Source organism: Cyrtonyx montezumae, unplaced genomic scaffold (assembly GCF_038088225.1).
Source record: "Cyrtonyx montezumae isolate F1298 unplaced genomic scaffold, pur_monq_1.0 scaffold_2, whole genome shotgun sequence".
Classification (NCBI taxonomy): Eukaryota; Metazoa; Chordata; class Aves; order Galliformes; family Odontophoridae; genus Cyrtonyx; species Cyrtonyx montezumae.
The window spans coordinates 22,883,093-22,909,211 of record NW_027071936.1 but is presented as its reverse complement, the minus strand read 5'-3'; the positions used below and the strand labels follow the sequence as shown (position 1 = coordinate 22,909,211).

The 26,119-nt window shown below is 35.1% G+C and overlaps 1 protein-coding gene across 1 annotated transcript in view; it reads left to right on the top strand.

Annotated features, from left to right (window-relative positions):
* GLRA3 (glycine receptor alpha 3) overlaps positions 1-24,959 on the top strand; it is a 69,485-nt gene extending 44,526 nt beyond the window's left edge. Inside the window, exons 6-9 of the mRNA XM_065736076.1 lie at positions 9,479-9,616; positions 16,279-16,493; positions 17,724-17,870; positions 24,619-24,959. Of these exons, the coding sequence (XP_065592148.1) occupies positions 9,479-9,616; positions 16,279-16,493; positions 17,724-17,870; positions 24,619-24,888 (770 nt within the window). The 3' untranslated portion in view covers positions 24,889-24,959. The remainder of the gene's footprint in view (positions 1-9,478; positions 9,617-16,278; positions 16,494-17,723; positions 17,871-24,618) is intronic.
* Positions 24,960-26,119: the final 1,160 nt, after the last annotated feature.

Sequence of the window (26,119 nt, the reverse complement as noted above, 5' to 3'; positions counted from 1 at the left end):
TTGTATGGATAATGGCATGCTTTTACAAGAAAAAAATAAAATACAGGGTGAGAATGAAAGCCAGGTCTTTCTTTTGTTGATATGGACAGATGGTAATATTACAAATGAGGCCTTCATATGAGGACAGTGGCTAAATCTGACAGCAGAAGTTGCCTTGACAAAAATTGAGAGATGGTTATTTGCTGCAAATGTCAAGGAACTTAGGGCAAGATTATATATTTATCATTTAAGCAAAATTCCACGCTTAAGTGAATAATTCTATTAATAACCTACGTAATATTTATGAACAATATCACTGAGTAAGAGGTTAAAATGAAGCAGATGAATCAGAATACATGCACGTGGGCATTATATTCACTATATTAACTATGCTTTGAACAGAAAGTATCATTGTATTTAAGTGAGGAAGAAAGAGGTATATCTATTAAATGCTACTTTAAAAATTGTTGCTTTAACAACTTCATTAAATTTTTCTGTTTCAGCCCATGTGAGGATAGTTTATAACTGAGCCTTCATGAGCAACAGGTATTTCTCAGCTTGGAGAAGCTCTCAGTTCCCACAGTCTGTACCATAGGGAACAAATACTTGTTAGTTAAATAGCACTGTGGATGTCTGACTGTGTTTTTCAGCATAAAACCGAAGTCAATGAAGTCTTGTTTTTAATCATTCATTTAAATTCCCTGCTGTGCATTCAGGTAGCACAGAGTACTCTAATGCTCATAAAAGAACTGCTGACCAAAACACAAATGGCTTCTTCATTTTAAGATATTTTAAATCTTTTAGTTACAGAGAAAGATCAAATCTATTTTCACAAGGAAGTGTTGCTTTGTCTAACTCCGTGTCACCCGCAACTCCAGACATTGAAAAATAGGGACTATGGCCAAATTACCTGTCCCGGGACAGAAAATCTTGTAGTATGTCAGCTTTGGCTATACTTAGATATCTGCTAGCTAAGCAACATGTTAGTTTTGCATGAACAAGTTGAGAGAAACAGCTTTGGGACATATTCAAAGAAAAAGGGAGCAGCAACACCATTTCCAGCCTCCTTACCTTAAAGGTCAGGAGGTCAACCGTCTCAGACTGGTTTCCCTATCCCAGAGTACAGGAAGAGAAACAGACACTTTGGAGAAGTTACAAAAATTATCTCCATGCTGAGCAGGAGAGTGAAAAAGTGCCTCATATGAGACTGAACTCTGAACGATTTAAAAAACTTACTGAAAGGTGAACAGAAGGATCCCAATTCCAGAGCATTTTGGCTAAGAGTAGGCATCCACTCCTCTTTAAAATTACAGAAGAATATAGGAAGATGGGTGCATATAGCATTTTCACATGGCTCATATAAAATCTTGTGAAGGACTGGAATAGCCCCAAGACTGTAAAGTCTCCCAAGAATCTCTAACTTTGGTCTGCACTAAAACAGCTGAAACAGGGGCACTGAAGCAAATGTCCTGGTGCATGCACTGTCTAGGGAGGAAGAAGATGTGGGTTTCAAAACTGAAAACACACGTCTTGTGTCCAGAATAAATTATCCAATCACCAGGCTGTTTTATAAAAAGAAAAACAGTGCAAGAACTGAAGAGCAGCAACCATACTTCTAGATGTTTTTCAAGTAAACATCACTTTTTTCCTTCTTACTAAGTGTCAGGTAAGGTAGGATTTCCATTGAACTTCCATTGTTAATTAATTCCAGAATTTCTTTAACCTGTGCCTGACCTTGCAAGCCTGCTCATGACACTACCCAAATTGGACAACTTGTAACAGACCACTTATTTTTCTCTTGCTCATCTTGCCTCCATTCAAGGTCACAAAGAAAGGCTGACAGTTAATTATAGAAGACAACTAGTAGATTTTTCCTCTGGTATAAGAAACTGATTTTATTCAGTAATAGATATTTTCCGTCAGTATTGATACCATTGCTCCAGCACATGAAGCACTACGAGGAAAACTCAAGTATAGCTTTTTTTCCCTCAAATGCTGAGGAAAACTAATGTATAGCTTTTTCCCTTTTTTATGCAGCTCTAGTAATGGTTTTTCCAAGGTCAATATCTGCAGCTGCATTTGCCCCTTCACTTATATCTTGAAGCATATGAAAACTATTTAAGTGAAAGTATATTTTATTTCAAAAGTATTTATTTTACCAAAAGATTTATCAAAATCTAGAAAGAGCTGCTTTTGTATCTTCAAAAAGAGGCAAATTAAAATGCAGTTAGGATATAATCCCTTTTACTTTTTTAAGGTTCATGCTGGGGCAGCCTACAGGCATGTGAGATAATTTTAGTTTTATTCTGCTTGAATAAGACACAAAGAAATGTCAGCAAGATATTTATTTCTGAGGCCTATCTCACAGGAGAAAAAATTATTTCATTTTCTAGATCTTCTTGTCTCTATTTTCTTAGTTTTTATCTCACTGCATTCCTTGATTCATATATCACAATTCTATATATGCTGTATTATAACTTTATCTGAAATTCAATATTCTTAAATCTTCACCCAATAGTACCATTAAAAGTCTTCAGCAGAAATATGCCATGAAAAGCAACATATGTAAGGGATAACAATTATTTCATTTTGATGATTTCTTTCTCTTAAAAAATCACCTTCCACCCTTCCCCCCTCCACACACATACACTTTTGATTTATGTGAGTTTTTTTGTCTTTCTAAGCAATCATTTCCTATTTGGGGGGATTTTAAAGAAAAATGACTCTGTACTGCATAATTATATTATCTGAGTAGTACAATTTCTTCCCTCCCATGTCTAAATTGGAGGAATAGAGATTGTTGAAATAGAAAGATCTGTAGACAGGCCAGCAGGTAGTCTGCATCAAGGGAGATGATGCACATGTTATTCTTCTCCCATTATAACACAGATGACAAGTAATAGACCAGGGCTGTATTTCTCACCTACCAGTGGTCCTCGGTACTTGAATGAGTACATGGCTTCTATTCTGTAGCAGGTTGACTCAACCCACTGTGTAAATCTAAAGTGAGAACTCATACACAGCTACCAAGAGATAGATATCTGTACTCCTCAGTTCCCAGCTAATAGCATGAAAGGCCAGGAGCAACTGTGCAATTGCTGCTGAACCTGCAAATGATGCTGAAGCCACAGAAATTGATATAAAATGGATACCTGAAAACTTATAGGCTTTAGCACATATTAGGTTTGAGAGAGGTGGGAGAGGACTGCACCTGAAATGCTGCTCTTTTCTGAAAATCTAATAAGGAAAAACCTGTCACAGGGAGAGATTCCATCAGAGGGCAGTCCCTTAGGAAAGTGGCTCAGAAATGCATAGGATAATGCTTTCTTGGTAATCCAGAATAAATTTAGTCAACAATCACAAGACAGTTGATTTTCAAAGCTAATATTCTAAGTGAGTAACTTAGGTTAGAAGTATTTATACTTACCCCAAGCTGAAGCCAGATTAATTAGATCTGCCAAGTCCTTCTTGTGTTTTGTTGCTTGGAATTTAGGGCACAGTCCAAAACTCTACCATACTCTTTGCAGCAGTAATCTGTAGGCAGACTCTTCTGGAGGCACTCTGCTGGGATGCCTAATGGAAAAGCAGTGAAATTAGTCAAGTCAACATGACTGTAGTTCTCTCCTCAGCTGGATGCCTACAGATCTGCTCCATTTCTTGAATAGATGCACTGTTTCAATAAATACAGTGTTACTCTAAGAGAACACTTAAAAAAAGAAAAAAAAAGAGGAAGAAGAGGGGAAGAAGAGGGAAAGGGGAGGGGAAGGGGAAGAGAGAAGAAGAGAAAATGGAGTTTAGATAAACTACTGGTTTTTAAAGAAACATAAAATAAAACCTCAAACCAAACTCTCTAGTACTAAAATTCTAGATATTCAGATTTTATTTTGTTCTTTCTTGGTTGTTTTGTTTTGTTTTATAATGCTATTTACATGTTAGCTTATTGAAGAAAAGAACTAGATTTTTACTGTGGATATATGTATTTTATAAAGATGCATGGGAAGCAAAGTTTTCAGGAACAGAACAGAATTAGAAAATTTACAAGATATATTGATAGTTGGATCAGAAGTTAGCTCAAAAATTCTATTGTTCATGTTTTGCAGTGGTTCTTTAGAAGAGGTTAGAAGGGAAGAACTTAGCAAGTAAGACAGTCAGCAAGTATCTTGGAACTGTCAAGGGAATTATGGTTCAAAGTATGTGTGAGCTACTGAGGATTCATAGGAATTACTTCACTTGAATACCAAGCTTTAATTCTCTCTGGAGGAGAAGTCCTTGGCAAAGAGAAGCCTGGCAAAGAGATGTCCATACTTTCATGACACTTTATTAATAATTCTTCAAGACAAACTTGTTGGGTGTCCACCGTTCCTTATGAACATTGGGTTTTTGTTGCCCAAAGATGATATTGAATTAAATAAATCAAAATCTTCACACTCTCAACCTGTATACAGCTGTCATACATAGCTTGGTTCTATTCAAATACATTCTATATAGCTCTATAGATCCAGTAACGAAGGTTGAATTGAATCCTTTTTAAGTTGGGTTTGGATCAGAACTGGATGAAGACATAAGTTATACATATTATGTATAATAACTAAAATTGATAATAAGGAAGAAAGGAAGAGAACAGATTCAAACAACAGTTTCATCCAAGGATTTCGTCTTTACAAGTGTTTATAACAATTTGTCAATAAATTTTTGAAAAGATAATGTTTTCTGGAAAAGATGACCAAGCCCAAGAGAACTGTCCAGTTTTTTGCACTTGTAGGCATTATGATTGCCCTTGCTCCTTATAAATACTTCAGTATGATTGCATTCTTTTTCCCTTGAATCATTCCTGAAGCATGTAACTGCACATGCTGAAAATTTTCAGTTTAGAAAGAAAATTTTCAGTGCTGGCGAGTATATTGGTCTTGCTTCTCTTCTGCTAAAGATTTCTGTATAGATTAGGTAGATAAATTAAATAGACTTTCACTGCCATTTAATTTTATTTGTTGCCTACATTATTCAAATAGGTACAACAAATGTTCCAAGCAAAAGTTCTAATAACCACTTTTCATCTCCTGCCTTATCTTTTCAACCTCTTCCCACCATACAGAGTTTTACTTGCATTTTTTCACGTTTATCTCAAGCTCTGTAATAAATCTAAAAATTAAAAAAAAACTTCTGCAGGCCAAATCTAAATTTACTAATTGTTTTGGACCCTCTACACTGTCAATTAATTCTAAATTCTACTTAGTTTGGAAGTTCTTCATATTCTTCTCAGGCAGAGGTCTCAGTCTGCCAGTGCATGGTTTAACAGCTACTTAAAATCACTTCAGGATCCAGAAAATGAGTTACCTCTTTAAAAAACCTTTTTGCTGAAAGGCCACAGTGCCACACATACACTCAGTTCTTGACTGTTCCTGAAAACTTCTCCGACAACTGTCTCCTTCTGGGATTATAGTCTTGAAATATAATTACCAACAATTTACCATCTGCTTTTGAATTACAGATGTGCAAGATCTCAGACTTCTGTTTAACACAGTCAGTATTAAAGCAACCTAAGCAGTCCTGTTGAATTGATATTCAAAAAAGCAATGTAATTTTTTTTCTGCCTTTTTGTATACCGATAATACTTCTAGAAACTTGAGACTTCCTGACCTGGAAGTGATATCTTTAAGTTTTGTGTATCATATATATCAAGATTTGCCTTTCATTTAGTTATTTATTCTGCCAAACTATCTTTATAAACAACAAAAACTCTATAGCCTCTCTTTCCATTTACTGATGGGGAGGTTACAGCATCTGCAATGCTACTAACCTGCCATTGAAGTCACACATCAATAGGAACCTAAAAATCATAATGATATCATAATCATAATATCTATAAAGAATAGAAGGCCATATCATAGTCTTTTTACACAGAAACTAGTAATATACTTCTACAGGTTTGTTGATTTCTGGTTCATTCTTTGATTAACTTGCCATTAGTGTCCTCTTTGTCTATTTACTTCTCCTTTCCCTTGTATCCAAAGTGGACCTGAAAATAAAATCTTACACTCACAGCACTTGATTCTCTTTCACACATTTTCATCCTTCCAAGTCAATGCACTCTACTTATCCAGAGACACAGTGGGTTAGCCACTATAGCAGTTTCCTATTTTTTGAACATTCTCTTACTTCCATTTGTAAGAGTCCTACAGAATAGAAAGAAAACTCACTGAGAGGCAGTAAAACAAACTGTACATCTGTGATGTCAAATGTAGAAGCTAACGGAGCTTCTCCCAACAATGCCCTACTTTTTCACTCTTAGAACATGTACAAGACGCAGACAAAAAGCATAACTAATGGGCCCATTCCTCTCCTACCAAGAGTATCAAGCAAACTGAGTGTGGCTGCATTCAAAGCAATTATTTTAAATTGCAGTTGTGTTTCAGAAACATTCAGTTCTAATTATAATTTTGATCAGTGTAGATGGTGCTGCATAGGCATAGCACAAGGAGAGTTTGTTATTCACTTCAGTCATCCCTTTTTCCTCAGCTAAGGGTAGCTAATCTTACACAGGCAGTGAACTACTTTTTTCACCTTCATTTTTATTTCTGGATGTATTATTTCAGCAGCAGATGTCCGAGTGTATTCTTTATTCTGCAACTGAGTAAAGTAAATGCATTCTACTAAAGACCTGTTTTGTTACAGTATCTAATCAAATTTCCATTTTGCAAATGTAGGCCTCAGTTCGCCACATACATATGTATGAATGATATATATAGCCCCACTGAACTCAAGTGGTGGCTTCGGGATTTTAAATTTATCCACATAATTTCAATACTGTAAACATTTATGTCTGGTAATTTTAGGATCCTGAATCTAAAAAATAACACTCCGACCTTGAGATCCAAAATTTTCCTTACCAAATCTCCCTATGTTTCTGTTTCTTGCTGTGCACACAGCCCTCTGCATTTGATGGTGCTAAGGACTTTGGTGCCTTATTCAAATGAAGATCATAAGACTCTGCCTGTCATTGTTGCTGAGTCTGAACCTTAAGGTAACTTCAAAATATGCCACAGTGTATGGTGCTGGGCCACTTCAATAGGAAATATAAATTGCAGTATTCAACAGAGCTCACAAAATTAACATGCTACAGATCTCAACTGTAGCTTTCTTATATAATGCCATGCACTGAAATTGTTATCGGATTAAAACAACAGTATAGTAACTACTAGCCTGTATTTTAAAAACCACTTTCATAGATATTCTTTTCCCCATCATGCCCTATGTGCACGACAATACCACCAGCTCTGAGAGCTAACTACTGTGCTATGCAGCAGGATTTCTTCATGAAAGCAGTTAAGAAACAAAAATATTTTCCTGTTCTGAGATAACAAGGAAGCTCATTTAGCTCTATGAGTACTCATGCTACTCCTGAAAAAAAGCTCTAATGCAGAACAACATGGAGGTATTTTTGCACAGAATATTCTGGGAGTTGCAGTTTGTTCTTGCACTTATTTCTTACAAATTCTCTGATTCTGTTTTATATTTACAAATAACACAATATTTTCCACTGTAGTCTTGCTTTTCTTTCATACAGAGATGAAAGAATTATGTGATTGACGGAAAAAAAATTCATCAAATTGTTTGGAACTGTATCAAATAATAAAATATTTTCATTCAGAAAATCAAGGATACCTGTGATAAATAAGTGCTCAATAAAGAAAATGCAGACAAATTATTGTTATGAAATAGTTTAGTATTCAATATTAATTTGACTTTAGATTTGACTAATTCATTGGGCACATTTGTTTGGGTTGTTTGTACTTCACGTTGAATAAAAGGACAAAAATTTCGTAGAGACTAAGTTGATACATCTAGTACAAATAAGACATGCATTATACCATTTTATTTTTTTTATTTTTATTTTTTGGAATAACATAATATTGCATCTCCTTTAAGATCTTCTATGTTTTAAGACATGCTTTCTGTATCAGTATGGTCTTCCAAACTAGAATTACAGTACTGAATACTCAAGCTAGATTTGGATATTTAAAATGTAGACAGTAAAAATAAACTATTATATCAGTACTCTGTATATACTTACTAATTTTAATATATTACACCATTGAAGAATTAGGGGATAGAGAAGATATTCAAAGTTAAAGATTAGAGATGAATGAATCTGATTTAGAGAAATACATTTTGACATAGCAGTTGTTTCTTGTCAGTTCAATGAGTTTTACTCAGGGGACATCACTTCTGGCCATAATCTACATGCTTCAAATGATAATCTTTACACACAACTGCTTTTTGTCTGAATACATGCAAAGTTTGTTAAGAGCTATATTTTTTATTTTTTCTAGTTTAAGACATTTGATATTGAATTTTAAATGTTTATAGTATCATGTATGCAAGTATAGTTGGAAAAATATACATTCAATACATGCTTATATTGTCTGATGTTACATCTGATCTTATTGAAGGATTTAAAAGGATATGGGTTTGTTTTCAGCATATTCACGTAGCCCCAACCAAAGAAGATAAACCAGCATCATTCTAAATGATTCCATTCTTTTCCTCATGCTTCAATTATATATGAGTCAAGTGTTACCCTTGTGGTTCAGCTATTTCAACAATAGAAGCCATTTAGTTTTAGATTTCAATCTTAAAATCTCACATTGTCCAAATATATTAGATCCTGAGAAAGACTAAACGAAACCTTAATGAGATCAGGCAACAATTTTGTTGTTGTTGTTGTCAGAAGTAAACAATTTACCCAGAAAAACTTGGGAATAGAATGACAGAGATATATTTTATGATATACATAGAGGATATGGAAGAGTTTTTCCCAAGGAAGGTCCATGCACATATTCAGTTGAGAGATGGAAATACAAAGGAAAAACTACTTTCTCTTTACAAGGTCTGCCCCTTGATTAGTATTTCAGCTACAAATGTTGGGGTTTTATTTAATCACAGGTGCATGAGGTAAAAATAAATAAAGGAATCTGATGATTGAATGATAGTTCATCCTTCATAGCCAGCTAATGTGAAAATATGATCAATTACTTTTCCATGTTTTGCACCAGATTCAGAGAAAAGTATTTTTTTCAATTCAGCTAATACCTCACTGCTGGATAAATCTTCATTGTTTCAAGGATTTGTATCTAAATTGATACAAACTGATGTATGCCCATAAATATAACCTTGACAGTCCAAAATTTCACTCCATATAGAATGAGTAGGAGATCTGATGGGTCTACTGTCCATAGGCAAGGAAGGATAAATATGTACCTATTAAGATTTCAAAAAACAATCCATAGAAGGGGATTTCTTTTTTCCAAGCTCAGTATGGCAAATTAGGATGCAATACTAGGAATACATTAGAATGGCAAATAATGCTTTTTGGTTAACTAGTCCAAAGAGATCTGCTCTATTTCCTACTCTTATGGCATTTGCTGAAATAAACATTATTTGTTATGTCCTTGCTTTTCAAAGTTTGCAACTGACTTAGAGTTTATTTTTATTTTTATAGTTGGATACACAATGAATGATCTCATTTTTGAATGGCAAGAAAAAGGAGCAGTTCAAGTAGCAGAAGGTCTGACTCTGCCACAGTTTCTGTTGAAAGAAGAAAAGGATTTGTGTTACTGCACCAAGCATTACAATACAGGTAGGAAAACATACTAATGATTAAAATCATAAAGCCATCATTTTACATGTATTGTTATTTTGGAGAATTTATTTTTTTTAATATTCTCATTGAACTCACAAGAAGATTGAAATATACAGATGCATTTTCCAGGGCAAGGTAGTCTCAAATAATTGACACAATGAAATAAAAGTACCTGGCAGTGCGTAAACTTCTATTTCAGTAAGCTTAAGAAAACAGATATCTGAAATAATAAAGAAGCACTTCAGAAAAGGAGCTGCATTTATTTCAGTGAGTCCCATGACCACATATACACTGTGGGATGTGAAGCACTGCCAAGATCAAAGAATCCATACTCTGTATACTAAGCTCTGTCTGGCTACATCAGGAAAAGCCTCCATTACTTCTTCCCAGCCAGCTACCCCTGCCCTAGATCTTAATGGCAAGGGAAAAAAAAAAAAAATCAGACAAGCTGAAATCATCCTTATTGTACAATAGGTGAGTGTCCAAACTAGAGGTGGCCTTCCTGTTGTAGAACCATGATGTTAAGTTTAGCTCATCATCTCTAGGATACTGGAAAAACAAATATTTATCATTACTAATTTAGTCATTTTATTTCTAAATGTAAGCAAGATTGCCTAGAAAACTAGATGATCACAAGCATAATAATCCTCCAAAAAACATACAGCAAATGCTAAGAGACTATAGCTTCAATCTTCTCAAGTTAAAAACAAACAAACCACACAATTAGGATTCTTTCATTCGTCCATTAAAGTCTACTCTCCAATGTGGTTATTGATATATTAAACATAACTTGAAATTTAAGTTTGAAACTAGTTTATCTGGATTTGGATGAATTGACAGAGGGGAGAAAATTCAACAGGTAGAATTCATAAATAATGTCCTCTTGCAGTCAAAATAAAATAAAAGTGCTTTTCAACACAATGTATCACAGCTGCCTTGATACCCAAAGGATATAGAACCCAGGGTTCTGAAATGATTTCTATTTAGAGGGGAGAGAAATTAATACCAACATTCCAAGAGTTCCTTAATACAAATTAAAAACACGTAATGTGCACCTTTACTGTACAGATGCTAACACCTGTCTAATCCTTGATGATCTTCCAGAAGTGGAGATGTATATCCTACAGGAAGGTAACTCTTCCACTCAAATATACTTCTGTTAATGATAATACTCAAATAAAAACTATTGCTCTATTCTTTTTAGCATAATCCTTAAGACAAGAAAACTTACTTAAATGATTTGCCTCTGTCTTCTAGAGATGAAGGCAACCACTGCTTCATTTTTAGAGCTCTCTTGCTTTTGCGCTATTTACATGCACCTATATCTGTACTTCCATAAACCGTATAATCAAAGAACAATCTATGGTGGAAAGTATTCTCCACATTTTTCCAATAGTTCATTGGAACAGATCATGTGACGCTTCAAAAATCTTTAACTCAAAGAATTATAACATTACCGTGGGACTTCATCTGATATTGAATGGAAACCTAGTTTCAAATGTCTCATCCAAAGTGGAATAATATTTTACACCTTTTTCTCCATAATCTATGAGCCATGACCATTAGTGTCTAACCTTTTGGCTTGCCTTGGCCACTCTGAGTGAACAGGAATTTTCTTGAGCCACATTTTTATAGGTAACAAAACCTCTTTTTTTCTTAATATTTTTTAAGAAAGCATAACAAAAAGTTAGCTACAACAACAAAAAGCTAGAAGGTTTAACACATATCCTGTAGACAGATACCCTCTAGGATACTCCACAAGAAACTCCCATATAGTTCATTTCATTTAACCAAATATCATTTTCCTGTTTAAATTTAGGAGCAATGAAGCATAGAAAGCTTTTGAGAGACATTCTGTAGAAGTATTTTTAAAAAAATCACCCTGTGAAATTCATTAACTTGAAGCTTCAGGACAATATGTAAGAACTCATCACTGCATGCCTCATTAGAGTTTCATATGCAATTGAAAATGGATTGCTGTAACTGTTGCTTGAAAAAATAATTTTAAAACAGTTTTTTATATATAGTGACTTAAGAGTTTCAGCAACAGCTCAGCATAATGGCTCATGAGGTCTTGTGTTTGAGTTGATGCAAGGACATATTTGATCACTTTTATCTGTTTTTGCATCAACTGACGTATCTGCAGTGACAAATTTGGAAAGTTATGTGAAATCCTAGTAAGAGAAGTAATATGCGACTTCTCACATTACAAGGATGGTCTCGCTTTACCCTGACTTCATTCACTTCCTGTGTCATTTGCATTGCTTCCCTGGGCTTTTATGGAACACCCAGTTTTAATTTCAAATGCAACTACCAGTAGCTGCACAGACCAACACACATAGAAATGCACACATAATGACTGGCTAGAAAGCACAAACAATTACTGAAAAAAGACATAACTCCTTCACTATGGGTACTACACTACTTGATTAACAATATTCAGAGCTGTGTTATGACTATTAATGTGGGTTTTTTTGCTCAAAGTGTTGTAAGCAGCAATCCTGGAAACTGCACAGACATGACTGCTGCTCACCAGCAGAACTGTTAGATTCTGTTAGGGACCATTTCTGATGGTCTCTGTAATTTGGTAAATCTGCTTGATGACCTGCCCCATTCCTTAACTTCATCTTTCCCATTCAACCTATTCAACTTCTTAACTTATGCAGTCCACATGTATACAATGTGTACATAGGCTGTGTATACAATCTATTCCCATGGTCTCCTTTCTTTCCATTAAAACTAAATAAATTGCTTAAAAACATGCAGACTGTGCTTCTTCTAGGTCCCAGGTACTACTGACAATGCCTTGCACTGGGGTCTTTTACAGCTATAACATGACAGTGTCTAAAGAAGTTGAACCAAGCTTTGATGCTTTCCTCTGTCAACAAGAACTCAAACCCCCATGCCATTGGACAGACATTTCTGAGACACTTTCTGAGATTGGAGTAGGGATTGGAGTAGTAACCCATGTATCTGCAATCTTTTGGGGTTAAACCTGGAACACAGGGAGTTCCATACTAACACAAGGAAGAACTTCTCTGCTGTCAGAATGATGGAGCACTGGAACAAATTGCTTTAGTGAGAACCTGAACTGAGATGAGAACTGCTCAATGTCTATAAATATCTAAGGTGCAGGAGGCAAAAGGCCAGAGACTTTTCAGCTATGTGTGGCAATAGGATAAAGGGAAACAACCACAAGCTGAAGCACAGTAAGTTCTGCACTAATGTACATAAGAATCTCTTCATGGTAAGTGTGACAGAGCCCTGGCACAGGCTGCCCAGGGGGGTCGTGGAGTCTCCTTCTCTGGAGGTATTCAAGATTTGCCTGGACATCTACCTGTGCAACCTGGCCTAGGGAGTCTGCTTTGGAAGAGGAGTTCAGACTAGATGATCTCTAGAGATGTCCCTTGCAGCCTCTACAATTCTGTGATTCTGTGAACTCCAAGATATTAATCATTACAAAACAGTGGAAGATATAATGGTCAGTAGCCATCTTGCATCAGTTCAGACACACTGTTTATTCAGTCAAACAGCATCTTGAGACTTACTCCACTCTTTGTTCTAATTCTCTCTCTAGGACAAACACCATAGTACGTTAGACACATTATTTAATTATCCATTTAAAACGGAAGTAGAACCACAGATAGATCTTGCAGGTTATACGTTCCCTCATTGCTCACCTAGGGATTTTTTGTTCTGTTTAGCTTAGAATGTCCAGATAATGTTCATTTAATTTCATCCATATAAAGTTCGGGTTTTCTGTCTATAAACCATTGCATAAAGCAACCTAGGTGCAAAGAATCCTGTACCAAAACTATAGACCAGAATCTTACACTTGACAGAATCTTAGTCTCTACATTGTATTAGGAAACCAAAAGTCAGCCATTTAGGCTGAGCACATTCTAATCACTAAAGAAATCTCAATCTCTTTCCTGGTCTCTACTAGTACTTAATCTCATGCTAAATCTGAGCCTCTAGCTGTCTTTAAAGGGGAAATTGTAGTGCTGGAAGAGAGGTCCATGATAACAGTTGAATTGCCGCAGGACTCTGTTAGCAGATCTCCACAGCTAGCAAAATTCTGGCCCTTGTACTGGCTGGTTGTTAGGCCTTAGTTTGTCTACATCCAATATCTGACATACGTGTTGGATATTTTATATCCTGAACTAGTGCTCACCCCTAATGTACTGAGAATAAATTATTTGTGCAGTGCTCTTAGTTGATTGTCTCCCTTTCCTTGGCTGAGAGAGTATGTCTCTTCAGATCCACTCAAGCACCGAGTCAAACATTAAACCACTGCGAACGTGACTTTGAATTCCAAATGTACTACAGGAAAAGTACAAGAGCTCAGAGCTGGATGATGGCTTCAGCTAGGAAAAAAAATCAGCACAGCCTCTGCTGGCTGCCTCCTAGCTGACGCTCACATTTGCTAGTGCAAATTTTGTATTTCCATTCTGCTTCATTAGCCAAGTTTATGCAGGTGGTTCTGATTTCAGCCAGGAAGTGCAAAAACTAGCATTACATTTTTCACACTTATACTAAGAACTGTTGCAAATTGTTTTTGCTGAGACTGACTTCTGTCTGCTGTCTTTTTCCTCTGATGCCTTCCATGGATGAGAAAGCCAAGTAATCTGTGCAGAAACAGAGGGGTTTCTATTTGGGTAACCACCTGTCTCCCTAGGAAGTTGCCTCCTATTAAGTTAATTCTTCAGCACTACATGGGAACAGAAGAGAGTAGAAACACAGCAGTCTTGGTTGGGAAGCAGACTCCAGCTGAGGGGGAAATCCTAACGTCAGTGTAATTCCATCAGCTCCTAGCATGGACTGGTATGTACAGAAACTCACTGGGCCTAAAAGGAAGGCTGGAATATTAAGTCACACATTCAGCGGAGTTAGAGATTTACATCTTTCAGTATAATTCCTCTGACAAATCACTCAGTTCTCGTTCTGGCCTTTTCATAATCTCTTTTCTCTTTTTCTGTGGACACTATACTTTCTGTGGACACTACACTGCACTCCTTTAACTCAAAATCACTTTTGTTTTATCAGGATTCTGTTGTCCTCAGCTATTCCTGTCTTTCTCCTTTGTTCAGACAAATCTGAAAAGCTACGTAAAAATAATCCACATCGGAGTGAATATATCACTTTTTTTGCTTTGTTTTAGGAGCACGGTAGGTATTTTTGTGCTGAGATCTTTGTATTAAATCACACTCGCTCAGACACTCAGCAAAAAGACACATCTCTTATCCTACGTTTCCCTGAGAAGAACCAATGTACAAGCAACAACCACTGATACTCAAGCATACACTACCAATACTCCTTTGTTTATATTCTTAAAGTTTTTTGAAAGATGAGTGTGAGGTCCTAGAATAAAGTGTTGCAACCTGAACTGTAATTCTTGCTGACCTGACATTATACAAAATGGCTCTGTAAGAGATTTAGATTTGGTTGATAGATCCCTGTCACTCCACAGTTCTATGATTTACTGTGATCTCTGAGACCTTACTTAATCTATCTTACATTGGCTTTCCTATCTCTACTTTTTCAGGTATCTTAGAAATATTAGCTTGGAAAAATAACTGTAACATTAAAAATACACACTTTCAAATAAAAAATTATTTTCTGTCCTTTATAAGAAAGGTTAGTAAGTGGGGAGATTCTGGGAGGGAGTTCTATAGAAGAGAAAGAACAAATATTTTACAGCTGTGATAAAGCAGAGAATTAGCCTCTCATGATCTAAACTATATTACAGACAGTAATGACATCCTGTTTTATAATAGGAAGTGCACTTATTTGAATAAGTAAAAAATCTGTCAAATATATTTCTTGCTATGATTAACTCACATATACAGTATTTATAGTAATAGCATTGCCTTCAGCACCATTTATATCTGATTCATATAAGGGTTGAGCAGAATTAGAAAGTATAATGAGATCAGGTCAAGATCTCTGAAAAAGTATCTCCAATTTACAGAGTAAAATATCTAGATAAGAGAAAACCCTGGTCACACACGTTGTGGCACTTTTATTAGCAGACAGATTTTTTTCCTCTAGTTCAGTTAAATCAGTAGAAGTTGCTTGATGCTCAGTACTCAGAAAAATCAGGCCACTCAATCAGTTTCCTAAAGTAGCCCATTTGTAATTCTTCTACTTCTGTTTTCAAGTTGAAACAATTTGATGGAGGTAAAGGGAAGTACTTAACAGGATCTCTCACGGATGATCTGCAGTGTTGTCACTGCATTATGCCTCAGTTCATTTGAATATAGAAAAAAACATTTAACCATAAAATTGAACCAAAACATAATGGAAGTGCAAGCTTTTTCTTTGCAGGCAACAGTACCTCCAAACATTAAGAGGGACAACAAATGTGATTACAAAGAGTAACTTTCCTGAATCACAACACTTTTGTCTCTAACATCTCTTTGCCTTTATAAGGAAAGAAGTGTTCCAGAGCTTATTGAATTCTTAAATTTTGCAGTTTTTCAGACTGCTTTCTTTTCAGCAGTTGCTCCTTTTGTAATGGCATAATGTACATATTAAAAAATCACAGAAAGGGAACTAAATCATTCACCATTCATTAGAGAATAAATATATTTGATGCAGTATACGCTCTTTAGATAATGATATATTTCTATTGAATATTTCTTCTTTGTTATCAAAAGGAAAGTTTACATGTATTGAAGTCCGATTTCACCTTGAGAGACAGATGGGTTACTATCTCATCCAGATGTACATACCAAGTCTCTTGATCGTGATTCTCTCCTGGGTGTCATTTTGGATCAATATGGACGCAGCTCCAGCCAGAGTGGCTTTAGGCATAACAACTGTACTGACCATGACAACACAAAGCTCAGGTTCACGAGCATCACTTCCAAAGGTAGGTGGAGTAATAGAAAATAATAACATTATGTGGCAGTAAACTCCTTGAGTCAATCTTACGTATTTTAATTAATAATGCTTATTACTCTGAAAAAGGTAAGTAGCTTTGAAATATTTATATAACTGCATGCTGAATGCCATAAACCTCAGTAAGCAATGAAAACAATGCTTTTCTCCACTACATGAGTGCGATTAATTAGCTTGACCTTTTATGAATCCCAGTATCTAGTGATGGTGCTATCAAATATAAGCGAATTTCTAAAGAGAATTGCTTTAAAAGCTTTTACTTTCAGTTGTTATTTCTTCACCATTTTCACTGCAGTTAGTGGGAGATAAAAAATTACACAATAAAAACAAATTCCACTTCTGTACTAGTTTTAATGTGGAATTTTTAATTTTGCTATTACACAGCATGCAAAAAACTCTAACTTGTGAAAGTGCTTTGCACCTTCTGTATATAGATCTGAATATGTGTAAGTGTAGCATAAACAGATGAGAAAACTACACACTGTAAAAACTCTGAAAAGCGAGAATGGAAGAGGTTACCAAAGAGAGATGCAGATGTATTTGTCGCATTCTTGATGCCTGACGTTAGCTCTGCTGTCTTAAATGATAAAACACTCTTGTAAATCTCTACACAGAGAGAGTTCTGTATTTCCTGTCCAGATTATGTCCTGCAGCTGAGCTTGGCAATGAAGGACTGCAGCAAGTTCATCAGTTCTGATACTCATTTTCAGTAATACCACTAAGTCAAAACTTACAGGATTAATTTAAATCTACTTTAATTTACTCTGCCTATATTAGCAGAAAATATAAGTATATCAGTGTTTTCCATCTCCTTTCTTTATCCCAATTTCTAGTCTGGGAACTTGAAATAAGTATAACAGAGAAATTCCTAGCATCATTCACAGAACTCGTCGGGAGAAATGGAGTAAGAACACGAGATCCTTGTGCACTATTTGGAACATGATAAAATACACAGTAAGTTAAGAGAGACTGTCAGGGAGAAAAATAGTAAACACATTTGTGATAAATGACACTTTAGAAATAACAAGATAAAAGTATTCAATTGATTAGCGTCTTATTATTGAACTTCCATGGGAAGATTTGTTTCACAAAAGAGTGCTGGGATTTTGAGATACTAATGAGCTTCTTCCTGACCTGAAATGCTAAACTTTATATCTGTGCTTTGAGAATATTCAGTCTTCTGCTCTATTTTTCTTTTTAGGTGTCATATGTCAAAGCAATTGACATCTGGATGGCTGTATGTCTGCTCTTTGTATTTTCTGCACTTTTGGAATATGCAGCTGTAAATTTTGTGTCAAGGCAGCATAAAGAACTCCTGCGATTCCGACGGAAGAGGAAGAAGAACAAGGTAAAGCTAGGAGTATTCACAGCTTGGAAAGGAGTCTAACAGACTGGTTTATGCTGGGATGTAAGCTTGGCTTGGTAAACACACTGATGCTTAAAGTGGCAGGATAAAGAAAATGGCAGCACAGAATGAAATCTAGGCAGAGGGTCACTACAAGGACTACACGCTGCATAAATCCAACTTGAATTCTAAAAAGAAGGATTAAGAGGGCTTTAAATGAGGCAGATGGCTCCCACGTGGCCCATGCACAGACACAAATTTCACCCTGTTAGAAGAGTCAGATTATACTTCAGTGGATCAACACGACTAGCACTCACAGACTTTGTACAGCATTAAGATTCAACAACTACTGTCCCTTAATTTCACTCCAGTATGCAGTTCAAAGATATAACAGCTGTATTCCATGCATTTTTAACATAAAAATTAATTTTTTAATTGATTTTATTTGTGGGATATAAATTTTTAAGGAGCTGAGAAGAGTATTTTTGCATATGTCAATTGAGTGGAAATTGTTCATACAATTAGCAAAGATCTTTAATAGAGCATTTATTTGGCTATTTATATTTACTTCATGGCAGAAGTCACCTAAACTACTGTTAAAGGAAGTCACTACTAATATGTAAAGTCTAGTAACGAAGGTTATGAGTTTAAATTGATAATAAGCAAAATGCTTTCCAACAGCATGCAAAAATGTCTATTGATTTTTTGAAGAGAAAGTGCTTCTTCAGCCTTCTCATTCAGTGAGTACCCAGCACAGCTGCCATGCAGAGTTCAGTTTGTGTTCAGTTAATACCTATAGTGTGGATGAAAGTCTGACTGTAGCAACAAGTTCAGGCATCTTTAATTTCTGAAGACTAACCTCAGTTTACTCTTTACATCACAAGAGGTTCTTTTCTTTTTTACTTAGAATACATTGAAAATCTGTAACTCTGGAAAGCTTATCTAAGCAGTGTCAAGTAGCAAGAGTTACTATTAAAAAGCAGTCTATACAATCAAATGAAAATGACATTTTTGTACAGTTGCCTCGTGTGTTCAGGCTTGCTCAGGTGCATACAGAAACTCATTTACTTAGAGGATAATTCAGACTGTATGTATCTGCTTTCAACATTTCCCACGAAATATGCTTTTTGTTGTTGCTGCTGACAGCAAAAATAAGGCACTCTGACATGAAGGAGGAAAGCAGTATTTCTGTGGCAGGGTATTTAGTTGCAAATATGGCAGGTCTCTAAAAGCTCCTGAAATATTTGGACTGTGGGGGATAGGCTGGGCAGGTACAGACTACTGGGCAGCAGGGCATGACAAATGTGTCCAATCAAATACAAACAGCTATGTTGAGTGGCATTTCATATGACTGTACTTTCAGTCTATTTCTAATGGAATTAGATGTTTTGCTGGACTAGTTTGCACAACCTTTTCTCTCAGGATGTATTTCCCACACTTTTGTTCATGGTCATTCTCCTTCCCTGGGAATTCTGTAAGCCACGTAGTTCCTAAAAACCATGTTTTCAACATTAGGAGTAGACAGTAACAGTTGAGATCAACAAAGGATTGAATCGTGCAAGTTACATACGTGTGATTATCCAAAACACTTAGTGATTTGCCTTTTAACAACAGCATAGGATTAATCTGAATTAAGATTTAGATCTTCCATAAATTTCAGCTCTTTTTCCAGAACTACTGCAGAACTATTTTCTTTAATAAAGCTAATTATTTTGTTCTAAAATGTAGTACCTTGTGTATGCAACTACTGATTATTTCCCTGTATTTTTTTTGGACTCTTTGCTCAAATTGTTGGATTAAATTTTAGTTCCAAACACATTCTCAAATAGATGTGCTTTTTTTCCAGCTTGGTATCTTCCATAAATTTAATCAAAATAATTGGTTATTTTTCCTCAGTATTGATTAAAAACCATAGGAGATATAAATACTCTTAAAAATAAGATCAAACTCAGAGAAAAAAATTGAATTTTAAGAAAAATTATACTATTGTACACAGTACAATGTATGGAGCTGTACCAAGAGGTATTGACATCTCTAAAGCTCATCTGTCTGCCATTTTCCTTATGCTTTTTTTTTTTTTTTAATTGTTGTTACCTAAAGTCGCTGCTTCCTCCTTATCCGCTTTAATACAGTATTTACTGCCACTCTTCCTGGGCAACAGTAACTGCAACATCAAAGATGATTCTTAGGTATAACTGCACCCTCTGGTTATCACCTTTATGGTTGTAACTATGGATCTCACCAAAGGATTCCAAATATCTGAAAGGGATATTGCTTCTTAGAAGCCCAATACAATTTCCATGGAAGTGGAAGACAAAAAGTCTGGGATTTTGTTGTAAACACACTCACAAATAAAGCAGTTATTGCAGCATAATATGCAATCTATCCTTCCTCCCCCCCAGGCATCACAATAAGTATAGGAGATCTTTTTCTTGTTTCTTTACAATAACACAAATGGTAAAATGAGAATATGTCAATTTTTGCTCACAATTTAAGACTTCCTTTGGTAGTCAGCATCTGATCTATAGTGCTTTAACTATGCCTGGGGAGGAAACCTAGCAAATGAATACAAGTTTCACAAATATTATATTGCTGATGTGATGAAAACATTTTCACAATGGATGAATATGAATTGTTTGTTTAAATGTGCTCTCCTTTAGGTCTAGAGAAACAAAAGGGAAAAAAAAACGTTAGAAGTACTGTGTAGGACTACCAAAACATACCTATGATCAGTGCTTTTTCTTAGTCGCATTTACTCTGAATGGGGAAAAAAAGCATGAACTGTGCACCTACGCTAAAACCCACCAATTTTAGATTAGCTTTTAAAATAAGATATTTAGTTTTCAAGAACAGTCAATCTTTTATTTCTATTTTCCATAATCTAAAGATCACAGTATCTTTAGCGAGGAAAATAGACATGTGAACTAGATTGTCTTTAATGGTAATCACATCTCTTTTCTTTTGTTTTCTTTTTGGTCAACCCATCCATTTTGATGAAAGTATTTTGAGGGAGTTCTTGATGGAAATGAAATCAGTGAATCATTACAGCATAGCAATGGCTTGAGATGTGCAGGACCTATAGACGGGACTTTGCCTCAAATCTACAGTACAAATTTAAGGGTAAACTATGAAGAAGATGTCCCATTTGTCAAAATGTGATATCCAATCATTAACAGAGGCCCTGTCTTTTTGTCTGAAATAATGTCTTCCCGTGTGGATTCCATTCATTGCTACCTGTTATGTGATGACGTGAAACGTTAAGAAAGCTATCTGTCTCATTAATTCTGTAGTCTATTTTGATCTGTTTAAATCTGGATTAAAACATGATATTAAAATTCTGTTCTCTGCAGTTTCAAGGAAACAGTGACATCAGTTCAAGGGAAATCAACTGGTAACAGATTAGTGTTTAAAACCAAGCTGTTCACAGTGTAGAACTGTGAATAGAGAATAGTGTAGAACAAATTAATAGTGAAGAATAGTGTTCAAATAACCAAAGCCACAGCCTCAAATAAATCCTCAAACTCACCAAAACCACAGTCAAAAGGCCACAGAGATATTAACATTTATACATACTATTCCTCAAGAGATATTAAATATGTGAACAGAAAGCAGCATAGTCACATGGCCACAGAAACTGAAAACTTTCTTATGCTTTACAGCTGAGTATTCTGCAGAAAAATATTGGCAAAAAAAATAAACTAATTATTAAGATTTCCTTGGGCCTTGAATAAAATTCTACTTCTCTCAATAAAAAAAAAGTTATCAAAAATTATCAATTACAGTAATTTTGGTAGAGATGATAACGTATTTACAAGTAGCTATCCACAATAATGTTCAAATTACTAGTACCAAAGCAGTGTTTGTAAAAAGCGAATTCATACCAAAGCTTTACTGAAGTCCATTTGCACTAAAACTTTTTTCTTTTTTCTTTTTTTACTTTGTTTTTTGTTTTGATTTTTGATTTGATTTGATTTTTACAATTATGCACTAAAATGAATACACACACACACAACACACATTATTACATTTTAAGAGAAAAAATTCATGTAAAATGCAACAGACTTTTCCAAGAAGATCCACCATCCAGATATTCCTCAAAAATATACAGGTCCATTAGATGATTTTAACAGCTGAGACAGCTGTGATCAACACACAGATTATCAGAAATATTTCCAGTCAAAAAAGAAGGACTGTAGCCAAGTCAATTTATAAAAACACATGGAATACTGCTGTCATTTTATATTAATACCCTCAAAATAGCACTCAAATGTTATCATCAACAATAATAGTAACTGCATATTTCCTGCTTTACAAAAACACCCTTAGATATGAATCTGTGGCCTAACTAAGGTTTTTTTTTTTTTTTTTTTTTTTACATTGTGAACTTGCTGGAAAACTTCCAGAACAACATATTAGATAATCCAGCTGGTACCCTGGAAAATAATTATGTTGGTACATAGCATGTTACAAAGCTCTGGAAGGTGCACGTTCCTTTGTATGCATTATACCTCTAGCACTTGAGCCTGACTTAGCAGGCTCCAACCTACCTGCCTATCATCGTGGAAACACCATCCATCCAGCAACATCGCTGGGTTAGACTACTAGAAGGACCTTCACATCAACTCCTCAACAACAGAGAGTAATTCTGATCAACCAGCTTGTATGTTAAGTTCAAAATGTCTGCAAGTGAAAAAATAAGCAGGGATCTGGCCTTTATAACTGTTTCTAGAGGATTGCTCAACTCAAGTTGACACACAATAGAGACAGTAAAGTCAAAGGAGAGTGTCTCATCCTGAAAACATAACCAACTGAAAGCTGCTACTCAGCAGAATTACTTTTTAATCATTTTGAGCTAATGCTACCATAAAAATTATCATCTTGAGAAGACTTAAGCCCCAGTTTACAGATTTTGTATGTGCAAAGTCATTGAAATGGCAAGTACAGCTTAAACTCTCACATCTACTGTATTTGTAACTCCTGTTAACTGGAATGCATCACTACAACCCTTCTGGAATACAACTACTATTAAAATATTATTTCCTATTCTTTTCTGTCAGAAGAGGAATTTGTTTTATCACGTCATCAAAATTCATCCTAACATTTTGTATTTCTGTTATTCATTTCCATATGGAAGTAAATCAACAGTTATTTTCCTCATCCTTTGCATTCATGTTAATTTTCCTTTATTTTTGTTAGTGTTTTTATATAAGAATATGATACAGATTCAAAGTATAGCAGTTTCAGTGAATTACAGTAGCCTGTAAGTTTATTCCATTTAGATATAGGAAAAAGTACCGTAATTAGATTACAACTACAGCAGCTGGGTGATTCATCCATGCTGAATGTTCATGCTGTTTACTAACTTGTTCACTTCAAACTTATTAATTTATATACATTCTCTTGCCTATAACTATTTCAAATAACATTGCTAACAAAATTAATTGATAATTTTTTAAATGACGAAATTAAATGTTTCTAACAAGTACTGCATAATCAAAATTTTAATATATTCATAATTAATCATCCATTCAAAATCACTTTGAAAAGCATCACTGTTTTCAAAATTGAGAGTTTTGAAGTTGAGATTTAAGCAATGTTAAGTGAGAAGTTAGAAAAATGAGACGTTTAAATATATTTAAATAAAACAGAAAAGCTTCAGAATGATTGAATTATTCAGAATTATTGAACCAAAACACTAACTATGTTACAGAATTCTAGAATGTTAAAGCAGGTAGGCTAAATTAGATTAAAAAAGTAGGAAAAGATTTTTTTTTAATTGCAAAAGCCATCAAAATCATAGAACTATCTTTGAGTAGCATACACAGTAGAAGAATATGTTGAAATGCATTTCAAAATAAAATTTGGTGCTGGCTTTGCAATCTACATATTATTTACTACTCTGTATTTGTACCTCCATAATAGAGAATATTTATAAATCAGGTAAAGAGATGAACAAAACGTGTTCCTAGACAGAAGCCACATTCCAGAAACCTATGTTATGAAACTATATATATATCTTCAGACCATTTAATTTTAGGCTCATATCTTGTGATTTAAAACTGCTTTCACTCACAGCTCTTCAAATTCAGAATTTTTGCCAGTTTTCACCTTAATTACCAATATTAAAATCTAACCTTCTGCTTTCATTCATTCTATTTTAAAATGTATTTGATATATTTTTAAGGTACTAATTTTATTTTAAATATTTTATACTACTTCTATTCTAAATTAAGACACTTAACATAATCTCTTTATCTGACGTACACGGAACAGCAGAAATAACAAAACACACAGATAAAACGAGTAGAATTCTCACTAATGAACACTGTTACTGCTTGTACTACAGGTATTTCTAGAAAACATCCCATCCTTTTAAGCAACGTGGAGTTAATGTCTGTTGTCTGAAAGAAGTGTGAAGTCTGCCCAGTTGAAAATTGCAGACATTTACCATAAATGCACAAAATCAAATCTAATTAGAAGATGGGTGCCTGATCACCACTAGTTTCCTAAGTCACTAAATTCATTTACTAAGCTTTCTCTTTTCTCTAAATAGATTAGAGAGTCAAACAAATAGAAAAATTCTGCACTCATTAGAGCTGCTGCAATATTTTGACATGCACTTCGACTGGACTGAAATTTCAACCACTTGTACCCACAGTTTAAAAACATCACTGGGTGAAGGTGCAGTAAGTGATATTTATCAACTGGTAAGATTTCTGTAAAATCTTGCTTTTATTTTTTCACACAACAGGATGATGATGCACGGGAAAGTCAATTCAGTTTTACAGCGTATGGAGTTGGACCATGCCTGCAAGCAAAAGATGGAGTGGCACAAAAGGGGCCAAACAATCCTGCTCAAGCTGCACCTAAAAGCCCTGATGAGATGAGAAAGGTATTCATTGACCGAGCCAAGAAGATAGACACGATCTCCAGAGCTTGTTTCCCATTAGCCTTTCTGATTTTCAACATTTTTTACTGGGTAATTTACAAAATTATAAGGCACGAAGACATTCACCAATAACAAGACTGAGGATTTTGCAGTCCATAGAGATTTGTCTGCAGCGGTCAACAGAAGGCTTTTTGTAAGAAATGTGTCTTAGGGGTGACTAGGAAAGGAAGAAGCATTGAGAAGGGGAAGATCCTTCTGAGCTTGAAATGCCCAGTCACAATGCAATGGAAGAACGACACCAGAGAAGACATCTGCAACTGCAAACTTTCTGGATCAAAATAACATTAGCAACTCACTGTAAATCACTCTCTACTCAAGCTTTACTGCCAAGTGTTTATACATACTGTTACATAGTGGTATAATTGTACAATACTATTTAACGTTCCTTTTTCTAAACTCCCATGTATTTTAAATTAAAAAAAAAATCCAGAATAGCCTGTGTAAATCTGATAGTACTAGAGAATATACTACTATTTGGTACTTCTATTTCAATTTCACAAGACAATAATGAATTAATTGAGTATAGATTTCTAAGGACTTCTCGTCCTGAGGACAGGATCTGTGCTTTACATTGAGCACAGTTGACACATTTAATTTATGCCTCTTTTTATCAACCTCCAGGAGTAAGCAGGAGGAGTAAGCATTGAAACAATCTCAGCTAGCACAAAATATTTACAGCTCAATAGTCTATATATCACCTGGAAGATTTATCAACATTTGTGAATTATTGATTCCTGCAAAATACTTTTTTTCTTTTAATTACTGTAGGGTGAATAATTCCCAAGGATGGTACTTAAAAAAAAATAGCATAGATGATGGCGTATTTGAGTAGGTCTATATAGATAGTACACAAATAATAAACAAAAGAAGATGGCTCACCTTTAAGATGACAAGACTCACAGAGGACTCCACATAGGAAGGATCTCCAAGAACAGAGACCCTTCCCTAGTGGTGGTCAGCCCTTAAATGGGGTTTGGGAGAGGTGGAGCCAGGCTCCACCCCTTCCAATCACACAGATATATCACCTTCACCTGTGGCCCCCATGGCTGACTCAGTGCTCACCTCAGGTGACCAATCAGTGGTTCAGGCCACGATTCAGCAGTTCCCATACAATTACCTATAATTCAACAATTTAAACTTAAGATCCTTTTTATACCTTCAAAATATTTTCTTAATTGACAAAACTCATGCAGTATTTGTGATAGACAGATTACATAAAAATTTTGCAATATTTCATTTTAATTCAGTGCAAAGAGATCTTGGATCAAAACTAAAAGTTGATAGTCATCAGCTTCACTGAAAT